A 13891-nucleotide genomic window follows, 5' to 3' on the forward strand; every position below is an offset into this window, starting at 1 on the left:
GATTCAAAGAATAACATGCTCTTCCTGCGTCGGAAAGAAAACACTGTGGATTGATACTAAATACCTCAATGAAAGAGGCTCGATACCCATACTGTGTGTTTAGAGGCACTCAGTTCAGTTTAAGGAAAGAAATTCTACTCTCTTTAATTACGTGGAAATGTAAGAACACGTGTCTTTTCTAAAAATATTTTTTTTCTGTCAAACATAACATCAAAATAGACATAAATTTGAGATTTTAAATACAGTACAGTACATCCCAGGTGAAAAAAAGTACATTTTCTATAATATACTTAAAGTGCTCTATTTTTGTGCACTAATTTTGTACTTAATATACTAAAAATTCTTCTTTAGTACTTCTTAAGATAATCTTAAGAATATCTGTGTACTCATAAGTGTACTCAACTGTGCTATTTTGAGACAGCATGAAATATGAACTTAAATGTGTTTTTAATATACCATCTCTGTATTTAAAAAATGTATTTAGATACCACTTATAGTACATTTGAACCCATAGTGTACAACAAGTGGTAGCTAAATATATATTTTTAAATACAGAGATGGTATATTAAAAACACATTTTAGTTCATATTTCATACCGTCTCAAAATAGCACAGTTGAGTACACTTAGATGTTTTTAAGATGATCTTAAGAAGTACTAAAGAAGAATTTTTAGTATATTAAGTACAAAATTAGTGCACAAAAATAGAGCACTTTAAGTACATTATAGAAAATGTACTTTTTTTCACCTGGGATACAGCAGTTGTATAAAATGGTAAAACCACGTACAGTAGGCCTACTGATTTAAATATATATATATATATATATATATATATATATATATATATATATATATATATATATTGTTTTAATTGAGTAAACATTGTTTTTGTTGTCGTTTTACTTTGTAATTTAGTTGTACTGTATTTAAAATCTCAAATTTCTGTCTATTTTTGGTGTTATGTTAGAAAAGACACATTCTTACATTTCCATGTCAGAGATACGTAATTGAAAAGAGTAGAATTTCTTTCCTTAAACTGAACTGAGAGCTGCTGAACACTTCATGCATAACTGGAATATGACCTTCCTGAGAAGGTGTTGCTATCTGTGGAGGACCTTACATGATACTATCATTCACAATCACAAACATGAAAAACATGCATTATGTCTCAATACCAGTGCTAGTCACATTCACACACACATGTATGCTCAATAATTATCTGAAACACTTCTGATTACTAATAAAACGTGTCCTAAGATCACCTCCTCCGCCAGGATTGGACATTTAACATGCGGAAAGAGGAGGAGCGACTGAAATCCACACTACTCGACACTCACTCACAGTAGTAATGCTCCCCAGTGTGTAACAGGCAGATCTCACAGACTGATCATTCTCATCACGAGAAATGTTACTACTGAAATCTTTCAAGACGTCTTAGAGTAACGCCCGTCTTTAAAAGTCTAATGCATACTGTGCAAGTCCGCGCGACGAAAGGAAATAAGGTAAATTCATATTACTTTTATCATACTTGGTTATACCACACAATGCCTTTAATGTAAAAACGTGAGGTATACATGGACCGCTCCGTAGATTTGTCTGGCGAAAACTTGTCACTTTAACGTTAAATCTTTGAATAGGTTGCGAAATACTTTAAACATCATGTCCATTTCTTCATGTCAATAATATATTTGTATTAAAGTTATTTAAATGCACGTGTTGCTATAGATGACCATAGTTACTGCAGTTAGCGTTATGATACATTCATACTGAATTTTAATGTATTAATATTTTCTCAGTATTTCTAGTAGCAATAAATGTAGCGACTATGGTATTTTTTGATTTAACATGGTAAATTCAAGTCATTGTCAAGTCTGTTTAAAGAGTTTTTAAAGATTTGGTTTGTTGGCCTTATTATGTGACCAGTATTAAACACTTGTAAATGTTATTTATTTAACAGTGGTGTAGCTTTCATTTTGGTTCATACTCCTGTACAATTTGCTTTGTTTTATGCATAACCAAAATTATGAAATGAGAGCTAAGAGCAGTAATTTTATCAGAGATCAAAGAGGAAGGCGATGATTTATTTCCCATGAATCATTAACCCTTGTACTGAAAGACAGGACAATCTCAAGGTAAACGAAAAGCTGTAATGTTTTAGTGCTGTTTAACAAACGATTATGGGTTTACTGCCGTCCAAGGATATGGTTGGTTCCAAGTGTAATTGCTCTAACTGTGATGTATCCACTGTCTAATTATATGTTAAGGATTTTTAAACACTGCTGAACAATAGGCCTTCTGAGGAATATCAAATGAATGTCCACGGATGACTTGAACGCTTTATCCAAAGGGATCTAAAAGGAAATAGTTTTAATTCTTTCTTTTTTTTTTTACTCTTTTATCTAGTTCAAAGATGTCTGTCAGTAATCACGAGAACCGAAAGTCGAGGTCAAGCTCTGGATCCATGAACATCCAGCTGTTCCACAAGACGTCACATGCAGACAGCCTACTTACCCACCTCAACCTCCTCCGCAAGCGACGTATTTTCACGGATGTAGTCCTGCGTGCTGGACATCGAGCATTCCCATGCCACCGGGCGGTTCTGGCATCGTGTAGCCGCTATTTTGAGGCCATGTTCAGCGGTGGCCTGAAGGAGAGCCGAGACGCCGAGGTCAACTTCCATGACTCATTGCACCCGGAGGTTCTGGAGCTCCTGCTAGACTACGCCTACTCCGCCCGGGTGATCATCAACGAGGAAAATGCGGAGTCTTTGCTGGAGGCTAGCGACATGCTCCAGTTCCACGACATCCGTGACGCCGCCGCAGAATTCCTGGAGAAGAACCTGCATCCGTCCAACTGTCTTGGGATGATGCTTCTGTCCGATGCTCATCAGTGCCAGAAGTTGTATGAACTTTCTTGGCGGATGTGCCTGGCAAATTTCGCTAATCTCTACCACACTGAGGACTTCCTGAGCCTGCCCAAAGATAAAGTTCAGGAGCTCGTTTTTAGCGAGGAGTTGGAGGTTGAGGATGAAAGCATTGTGTACGAGGCTGTTATTGACTGGGTTAGAGCAGACATTGGGAGAAGACATCTGGATCTTCCCGACCTTCTGCGCTGCGTTCGCCTCGCCCTGCTCCCTGAGAGCTACCTGCTAAAGAATGTTGCATCCGAGGAGCTCGTCATGGGACACAAGGTGGGCCGTGAGATTGTGGAAGACGCTGTCCGTTGCAAAATGAAGATCCTGCAGAATGACGGAGTTGTCACGGGCTTCTGCGCCCGACCCCGGAAGGTCAGCCAAGCCCTCCTGCTTCTAGGAGGCCAAACGTTCATGTGCGACAAAGTATACATGATTGATCACAAGGCGAAAGAGATCACTCCCAAAACAGACCTTCCTAGCCCTCGCAAAGAGTGTAGTGCTTGCGCTATTGGCTGTAAGGTATATGTCACAGGTGGACGAGGGTCTGAAAACGGGTCTTCAAAAGACGTTTGGGTCTATGACACCTTGCATGACGAATGGTCCAAAGCTGCACCGATGCTCGTCGCTAGATTTGGACATGGTTCAGCAGAACTTGACCACATTCTCTATGTAGTAGGTGGACACACATCCCTTGCGGGGTCGTTCCCTGCATCCCCATCTGTGTCTCTCAAACAAGTGGAGCAGTACAACCCCCAATCCAACAAGTGGACACTGGTAGCTCCTCTTCGAGAGGGTGTGAGCAATGCTGCTGTCGTAGGGGCCAAAAACAAACTCTTTGCTTTCGGAGGGACTAGTGTAAACAGGGACAAATATCCTAAGGTTCAGTGCTTCGACCCCTGTGAGAACAGGTGGACTGTCCCGGCCACTTGTCCTCAGCTTTGGCGTTACACAGCGGCAGCAGTCGTTGGGAACCATGTTGTTGTCATTGGCGGAGATACTGAGTTCTCGGCGAGCTCCGCGTACCGCTTCAATAGCGAGACGTTCCAGTGGACCAAGTTTGGTGACGTGACTTCCAGGAGAATCAGCTGTCATGCGGTGGCGTCGGGGAATCGCCTGTACGTGGTCGGGGGATACTTTGGGGCGCAGAGGTGTAAAACCTTGGACTGCTATGACCCCTCAACGGACTCATGGGATAGCATAACAAGCGTACCATATTCGCTTATCCCGACAGCATTTGTCAGCACCTGGAAGTACCTCCCATCTTGAAGAAAATACACCTGTTATTTGGTGAGTATTGTCCGATGTCACTGTCCTGGACCAACTGACAGCATTTGCTTTGAATATTCATGCCCTCTCTGATGTATAAAACAGTAATTTTGTTTGTTGATGAAAATGTCTAACCGTAATTAGTGCTGTTGGGTGTCAAATAAAAACCAAATGTTTCTTAATAGTTTGAACAGGAATGTGGCAGCACAAATTACAGAGTAAAACACATCTCTCTGGGGCGTACAGGCTTTTCCAAATGCTTCCAGCAAGAACAGGATCAGGTTCATTCTTGTAGTTCTCCCTTTGGTGAGGCCTGTACCATTTTTTGCACATTGCTCCACTGAAAAGGGTTTTGCTTCCCTGGGTTGTTTACAAATCCTCTGTCTTCTTTTAAATAAATGTCAGGGCTTATTGTTCTCACAAGTGTACACAGTAGCCAGACAGATAGCAATCTCAAATAATGGTTTCCCACAGATCACCGATGTTTAGAGAAGGTGTGTTTATTTGAGATTGATGTGTAATGTTTGGCAGGAAGATTCAAGGTTGGAAACTGGACCGTTTCATCTTGTCAGGTGACGTCTTTACAGGGCCCTATGCGTTATTTGTTGTAAAACATCAAGGATTTTTATAATGCTAAACTCTTGCTAGTTCTGCTTCTAAAACAGCTTGTCTTGTTTAGCACACTCACAGCTTGTTACCATAAGCTCAGCGCTCACTTAATGGAAGGACGCCTAGAGGAACTGCTGTTTGCCCTTCCTCAATAATAAACAGATGGTTTGGGTGGAGACGGGCAGAAGAGAGTCTGAGAGGCCTCAGATCTGCACGGCTGCAGTTGACAAGTCTCTTTTATCTACTTTGAGAGTTCAGCTCTTTTGAATAGTGCTAATTCGCCATTGATTTTTGCACAGAATAGCCTTGTTAGAAACAGTGGAGTGAGGCATGTGTAATAGGGTGCAGCTATATTTTGCACCATTTGGCAGCCAGCAGCTTAAAACTAAAAATACACGTAGCTTCAGAAGCTGTCATCTTGTAACAGGGGCAAGGAAATGAAAATGTTCTTTTCTTTGATGTTCATTTTTGCCACAACCCAACATGCATTAGAGTGCATCGAAGATACATCAGGCTAAAGGAGTAGACTCATAATTTCTCACCAGCCAGTCACACCCATTTAAACGCAGATAAGTTTCTTTCCTATTGTCGTTGCATATCAGCACAGTGAGTCACTGTTTGACTTTGAGTTGGTACAGAGATATTCAGAATACACTGGAAAGCAGTTCACCCAACACACTTTTTCTACAAGTATGTACTTTTTCTTTATGCATTGTCTTTATTTACTCGAACAACCCCATGAAATGATTTGACAAGCACAGATCTATTTCCTATGTTGACGTATTGTGAATAACAGCCACAAAACTCTGCTTAGATTGTGGTTTAACTTGGGTTATGTTTGAAATAGCATGCTAGCATACTTTTCATGCAGTATGTGTACTGTGCACAGTATGCAGACTTTTTATATGACCTACTACATTTATCAGAAACAGAGCCTACTGTACTGAATTCTATACTGTGCTTGATTATACGTCCTTTTCCAGTATTGGCAATGATCTGGATGTAATATCAGATATTTAAAGGGTTGGTTCACCCAAAAATGAAAATTCTGTCATTAATTACTCACCCTCATGTAGTTCCACACCTGTAAGTGCTTTGTTCATCTCTGGAACACAAAATAAGATATTTTTGATAAAATCCGATGGCTCAGTGAGGCCTCTATTGCCAGCCAGATAATTAACACTTTCAGATGCCCAGAAAGCTACTTATTTAAAACCGTTCATGTGACGACAGTGGTTCAACCTTAATGTTATAAAGTGACGAGAATACTTTTTGTGCGCCAAAAAGAACAACGACTTCATTCAACGATATCTACTGTAGTGATGGCCGATTTCAAAATACTGCTTCATGAATCTTCGAAGCTTTACAAATCTTTTGTTTCATATCAGTGGTTCAGAGCGTGTATTAAACTGCCAAAAGCCCCCCAGTGGTGATCCATTGAAATTTCGAAACACTTATGACATAATGAAGCCTTGTTTACTGAAATCACGTGACTTTGGCAGTTTGATATGCACTCCAAACCACTGATTCGAAACAAAAGATTCGTAAAGCTTCATGAAGCAGTGTTTTGAAATCGCCCATCACTAGATATTGTTGAATAAAGTCATTATTTTGTTTTTTTGGCGCACAAAAAGTATTCTAATCACTTCATAACATGAAGTCACATGAACTGTTTTAAATATGTCTTTAGTAGCTGTCTGTGCATTGAAAGTGTTAATTATCTTGCTGGCAATGGAGATCTCACGGAGCCATCAGATTTTATCAAAAATATCTTAAATTGTGTTCCAAAGATGAACAAAGGTCTTACAGGTGTGGAACGACATAGGGTGAGTAATTAATGACAGAATTTTCATTTTTGGGTGAACTAACCCTTTAATCTCTTTTTGACCCTTATATAACTACCAAAACAAGACATGTTTACACACATGTGAATTTAAAATGCATTTTATTACTGTAAAGTAAAGATCTGTGATGAGGTTATTTGCATGCTACAGCTTAAAACGTTTATCGTTGCATAATGCCTACCGTTTCACTTTCTAGGCTATATATAAAAAAGTTGTATAGCCTGTGTGTAACATGCAGTATTCAGAGAGAAGGAAGGTATAATGTAGCTGAACATCACCCTGGTTACAGATGAATTATATTTCCTGTCTTCAGGCAACTTTAATGTCTAGTTGGCAAGACTAGTAATCCAAACTGTAACATGAGCACCATGGAGGAAGTTATCAAGATCCTCTCATTCTTTGGTCTTGCAGAGCAGGCTGTAGTAACTGGCACTTACCCAACACACACCATATGAGTCCTCTGTTTGTTGTATGACACACCTGATCTAGGTCAAGGGTCAGTTCCTGGCACTTGGGACGGTTTTATTATTCACGGAGGCGGACCAGAGTGACCGTCACGGTCAATACTAATGTTTTATTAATGCTAACCAGAGTGCTAACAGAAAGATCCTTTATTTTGGCAGCTGCGGCCAGCCATCTTTTACCGACACGTGCGCGGAGTCACCGCGTCTCGCAAGCCCCACGGCGCGGCTGGATCTGCATAAAGTTAATGGAATTTTTTTCATTTCTTTGTCCGTGGAAGTGGGACCTGCAGAAAGAAATTGAATAATACAAAGCCCTCAAATTGGTTACCAGCCGTAAACAGATCAAACAGGTCATTCAGCCGCAAACTCGCTTGATGTAATTAATCAGAATTGCATAATATTCATACACCAGAGGAGGTGAAAAGGGTGCGATTAGCATACAAACTGCCTTTGTTTTTCAAGCCGGGGGCGCAAAGACTAAAGAGAGACGGTATTCTTGTTAATTTATAGACCAATTAGAACTCATAAACATCATGAAATATGCAAAAGAAAATTCCAGTAAGATTTTAAGCTGCCGTCCTGTCACCATTTGATTGATTATCTAACTCTTACTCATTAGTAAACATTGCCAGAATATTGAGGGGCGGCTCATAATGCAAAGCAAAGGGCGTTTCCTAATAAATAAGGTGCTGACTAGGGATTGATCCGAGCACAGATCAATTCACACAGTAGTTTACACAGCTGTTATTAATTCAGCCCTGTGACCCTCATTACAGCTGCTGAAGCCATCAGGAAAGAGCTGGAGCCAAACCACTACTTAAAGAAATATTTATTTATTAGTAGTCTATTGTTTCATTTTTATTAAGGGTAATCATTACATACATAGCCTATACATACATAAATTAATGTGAGCGATTAATATTCAAATGTATTAAGTTTTATTAATTATGAAAAACAATTGTGATCAAAAAATAAAGGAATGTATTTGTTTAAAATGACTTAAATATTTTTATTTATTTAAAATCCATATTAATCATTAAATTTGTTTTCACCATATATAAAATACATTTATTTAGAATTTAAATAAACAAATAACATTATATATTATTATATATTTTCTAAAACATTAACTTCCAAATAAGCAGATAACAAAACTAAACAAATTAGTTGTGTTCAATAAATATTTTATTTATTTCTTGGGATTGTTGAAGTTTTATTTATGGTTGTCATTACTTAGAGTGATAATATTTGTTTTTTTTTAGATTTATTTCCTTATTTAATTTACAAAATATGATAAAAATGAAAAGAAACACATTTGATTATTAAATATTACCTAAATAAATGTTTTTTTTTTATTTATTTAAAGTCTTGCTAATGAAAAATTCCTACTCATATTTAGTACTCATATAAATAAATTTTTTATTATTATTTTAATTATTTATTATTCTGTAAAAATAGTAAGTTGCAAACACAAGTGATTTACAATCAACTAAAAAGTAAGATTAATGCAATAAACAATACTTTGAATACAAAGACCTTAAGTCCTTAAAGACCATAAGGGTGTTTTTTATTTATTTATTTATTTATTCACTTTAAAGCATATAGATGACTGTCTAATAAAACATGGCCGTGGTTTCCAGAGGTTGAAAGAATAAAGTAGGTGTAATGAAGAAAAACAAGAAGGATTTGCAGTGCTAGGTGATGAAAACAAGACTATAAAATCTAACACAAGCTGATTGAATCCCAGGCATGCGTTCGGGTCTTTAGACTTGCTTTAATGGAATTTCCAAGGGCTGCAAACTGGGTCAAAGGTCACTTGCTCTGCTGCTGGTTTGGGAAGGCTGATGGATAAGCGCTGCTCGAGCGTTAGTTATGCAATGCTGAAGAGCTGTTCACTTTACTGAGCATTCGTTTAGCATCACTTCTCACATCTTAAATTAAAGTGTCTGCTATGTCCCCGAAATAACACAAAGGTATGAAATACGGGCCGCTGATATTTAAATATAACTGTCCCTAAAGCTGCTGTACTTGTGAAAGGCTGATAGCTCTCAGGTAGTATTTTTAATGCTGCTGGAGTGTTGATCGTCTCAACAACGGAAAAATAGGCATCAGAGAGGATGCAGTATTGTGAGAAACATCCTTGCGTGACTTTACACATAAGAATAGCATTTTAATTTAGTGTTTTTTTCTGTCCACAACTGAACTTTGACCCTCATGCATCATGTCCAGAACAGTATTGATTAGAAGAAGATAATTATGCCTGCCGGTAAAGGGGTTCAAGCCTTTAATTACACCAGCAGACACATGGTGACGTGTTGTGGTGTCAAGAGACACGGCGGGGTGCAAAAGGATCCGCTGGCTAGTTTTAGCAGTTAGTTCACAGTATTATCTAGACTTTACAGTGCTGTTAACCCTGTTAAACTCTAAATCAGTTTCAGCGGTGTCAATCTGGCATTATTCCTTGAGTGAGCTGGAACCGGCCTAGCTGAAAATCACACATTTACAACACGGAGTATATATATATATTTGTTTTTAGTTATTTCTTTAATATATGTATTTACGGAAGAGGATTAGGGCCAAGCAATAATAAAAAAATAAAACCATCTCGAGATTAAAGTTGTTAAATTACGAGAAAAAACTCGTTAAATTTCAAGAAAAAAGTCGAGATAAAATGTTGAGAATAAAGTCATTTGTAATTGAACTAATTTGTTCTCATAATTTAACGACTTTTTTCTCATAATTTAATGAGTTTATTCTCAACATTTTATCTCAACTTTTTTCTCAAAATTTAACGAGTTTTTTCTTGTAAATTAACGAGTTTATTCTCAACATTTTATTTCAACTTTTTTCTCGAAATTTAACAAGTTTTTTCTCGAAATTTAACAACTTTAATCTCGAAATGTTTTTTTTTTATTATTGCTTGGCCCTAATCCTCTTCCATAGTAATTAATGTATTTTTTCAGCATCTTTGTGTATATATTTTTTCATTTGCTAGCATTAAATTATTTGTATATATATATTTTTTAAATGTTTAAATAATTACAATATTTTTTATTACTATTAATAATATTTTTTTTTTCATTAAATTATTGTATTTTATATTGTCATTTTATATGCCACTTTTCTCTCTAGATATTGGTTAAGCTTTAGTCAAAACAGTTTACGCATTCCTAATGCAACCGCAAAGATAAAATGCACTCTTAAAAGGTAAATTGTTCAAAAACAACAGCTTGGAACAGCTTGTTTTATAGGTTGTGTAAAAACATGTTGTGAAAGTGGAAATTAGGCACAAGTGAACTTCATGATCTCATTACCTACATGTTTCAGGGGATGAAACAAATTTAACAGGGCAAGAATAATTTTACAGTACAAGTTTTAAAGCTCTTTTGAAATCAAAAGCAGCTTAACATACCAAATGTGATCTCATTAGCAGGTGTTTGTGGATAATTTAGTTATATCGTATGATATACATACCTTGAAGCACATACACATACCATAAAGCAAATGATAGTTTTGTCATGTGCTCAGTTTTTCAAACTAATGTGAAGGATTGTAGGTGAACCATGTCGAGTTCAACATGTGTAACTCATTCCCTGTTTTTCCGTCCTCAGATCTTTCAGCGTTCTCTGGAATGCAGCCGAGTTTCCCCCCCACGGGGCTTGGGAATGCCGGGGGGAGGGGGAGGCGCTTTTCCTCCTTCACATTCACATGGATCTTTCACTGGAAGCCAAGCCTTAGGTCAGTCGGGATGGTAATCATGGCAACCGGAGCCCATCCCAGGTCGCTGCAGTTCTGATGGCGACTCGACCCAAAAGAGGGATGCAGCATTATGAACACATGTGTACATAAACTTACTAGACTTATCTCTTTAAACCAGGCTGTTTTTAGCCTGAGGTTCCATACTTCGAAGTCTTGCTCACTCACACGGATCCTGTGCGTTCATTAATTAAATAATTATTAACTCTTGCCTCTGGTCACTCACCTTAGTGCATGAAACAGGGCTCACTGTGTTCTTAGTAAACTTGGGTGACCTTTGAAAGAGGAAATGAACCCAAAACTTTAATAAAGTTAGGCTGTGCTGCCTTTTTTTATATCAGATGTTTTCGAATATGGAATATATTATACATATTCTAAACACTTTTCTGATCAGCACTGTATTCTTGTTATAATAGTACTAGACGAATAGCCAGGCTGGGCTAATAGACAAGTTTGGGTCATTTTTCACACCTAAATAATAGTATATTTTGCATAAAGAAAATAAAGCCTAATTTTAGGTTGTTTGCATTGCAGTATTATATGCAAGGCAAATAAAACGCATGTTCCCTCTAAATTCTCATTACCGTAATGCAAAAAAAGTCATTACCATAATGGAACAGAACAAGAATGTATTCTTTAAATTGAATATATTCTAAAAATAATACTTAGAATTCCAGAACAAATTGTAAATATGATCTTAATTGTGATGAAAAGAATGTTACAATGCAAAATAAGAGCCACCAAATAAGAAGTTATATTTTGCTTGTAGACAATGAAGCCTGTTTTTAATGATATTTTCAAGGCAATTAAAGCAGATTTTCCCTCCAAATTCTCATTACCGTAATGCAAAGAATTGGTTACCATAAATGAAAAGAACAAGAATACATTATTTAAATGATTAAAGTTATAATATTTGTATGTTGACTTAAAAAATAAATACTTAAAAAGACTGGACAAATTGCGGTAATGACGAAAAATGTTCTTAACTGTCATGGAAATAACGTCACTATGCTAAATCACTCTTACTGGTCCTAAAATAGGCTTTCTTTTCTTTATTCAGAATATTAGTTTCACGCAACTGTAGAATGTGTAGTTTACAATGTGAATAACAGGTGGTTAAACTACTAAAGCGGTGGATTCCTTCCCTAATGTTTTTGTGCCAATGTTTCAATAAATTATTTTCAAAGTGAGCAACATCCTAGCAAACGTCTTACATGTTGTTGCTGTACATGTAGCCTCGATTATGTTTTTTAGTAGATTTTGCACTTGTATTGAGATGCTGTCCTTCTCACTGTTGAACGGTCATCTACACTCATAAGGGTGTTTTTCTTAAACGTAAGACATTAGAATGTGTTGCCTGAGGCCAAAGAAAGCAGCACAGATAGAGACATGTTACCAGCTAAATGTTGCATTTGCAAACTGTTTTGCATTGAAATATGTTGTCTTAATTTGTGTACAACTTTTTGATATACTGATTCTTGTTTGTTTTGGACATTTAATGCCAAATATAGTTTCTAACGTCTGTCAGTGTGTGTGTGTTAAAGACTTTTTTTAAATAAAATGTCTGAAAATGCCAAGCAAGTGTTCTCTTTGTAGCGCGAGGATTGGATTTGCGGATTAGTATGACTGTGATCCGCTGAGTGACAAGGAATGTGTTGCACCTTGTATAACTTGCTAGATAAACTGGAATTTTGAAATTGTCAGTCACACCCAGTCGATTTCAACCACAGCATTTTCCAGCCGCTCCAGAAACCTGGAGTTTAAAGTTTGATTTCTGTGCACAAACTTTATGATCTCACATTGCTATTTTTGCTCAGAGATGGTCGTCTTCAGACATGACTCTTGTAAGGGTGTGTGGGTACATGTCATGGCACCAGCCTCATTCCACTCATTCCCGGGCAGGTGTGATTAGTGGAAATGCCAACGAATGGCACAGAGACTCCAGACTGCATTCCTTTGCCCAGACTGTAGGGAAGAGATCTGAGTGTTGAAAGAAAGAGACAAATAAATGAAGCCAATCTACAGTTTATATTAATAGGGAAAATGTATTACAAAAGTCGAACATTTCTTTCAAACAAACTTTTGAGAAATTAACCAGATGTTCTTAAGATTCATCAAAAAAGCCACTTCAGAGGGTTGTAGGACCACTAATCAAATATCAACACATTGTTCTCAAGGCAGATCATTAAATTGTCTCTATTATCATGTAGTGTGTAATAATATAGCTGTTTGTGAATGTTGTCAGTAATTCCAGTCTTCATGCTCAAACCTACATAGGTTTGTAAGAAATTTGCATCATGCCCGCCTATGATCTTCATTGGCTGCCCACTAACAATGTCTACTTTGACCCACAAACAATGTAGTTGTAGCTGAGGCCTGGAAGAGTTTGGTTCATGTTGTCGACATGTCCAGAAGATGCTGTTTTCTGTGCTGTGAAAGCCAATCCACATTGCATCACTTCCAAAAGATGAGGACTCTTGCTGGAATTGATACAGTAAAACCAACATCATCGTTACTGTTCGTATCACTGTGTATCAAGTGCTGAAGAAGATCTGGAGCTGAAATCCAGATATTGTAATGGGCCCTTTGTTTCGGCAGCTGTAATTGGCAGACCAATCACAACAGACTGGGCCATATGACCAATGAGAGCAGAGTAAGCTCTCAGAAAGTAGGAGTTTAGGGAGACTGAACACTTTATCAAACCATTTCAGACACTGTGAAAAGGATGATGCTTCTACGTATATTATAAGAAAAATAAAGTGTCTTTTTTACCTTGGATTCATGAACAACCGAATTCCGCAAAAGTTGGGATGTTTTTTTAATTTGAATAAAATGAAATCTAAAAGACTTTCAAATCACATGAGAAAATATTTTATTCACAATAGAACATAGATAACAAATGTTTAAACTGAGAAATGTTACAATTTTATGCACAAAATGAGCTCATTTCAAATTCGATGCCTGCTATAGTTGGGACAGGGGCATGTTTACCATGGTGTAGCATCTCCTCTTCTTTTCATAACAGTTTGAAGACGTCTGG

General features: G+C 37.2%; 1 protein-coding gene across 1 annotated transcript; it reads left to right on the forward strand.

Moving 5' to 3' along the window:
• The first annotated feature begins 1309 nt into the window (after positions 1 to 1309).
• enc3 (ectodermal-neural cortex 3) lies at positions 1310 to 12428 on the forward strand. Its single transcript, XM_048182717.1, has 3 exons — positions 1310 to 1500; positions 2402 to 4199; positions 10707 to 12428. The coding sequence occupies exon 2, from the start codon at positions 2409 to 2411 to the stop codon at positions 4176 to 4178; it is 1770 nt and encodes a 589-aa protein (XP_048038674.1). The 5' UTR covers positions 1310 to 1500; positions 2402 to 2408; the 3' UTR covers positions 4179 to 4199; positions 10707 to 12428.
• Positions 12429 to 13891: the final 1463 nt, after the last annotated feature.

This window comes from Megalobrama amblycephala, linkage group LG2, assembly GCF_018812025.1.
Source record: "Megalobrama amblycephala isolate DHTTF-2021 linkage group LG2, ASM1881202v1, whole genome shotgun sequence".
Classification (NCBI taxonomy): Eukaryota; Metazoa; Chordata; class Actinopteri; order Cypriniformes; family Xenocyprididae; genus Megalobrama; species Megalobrama amblycephala.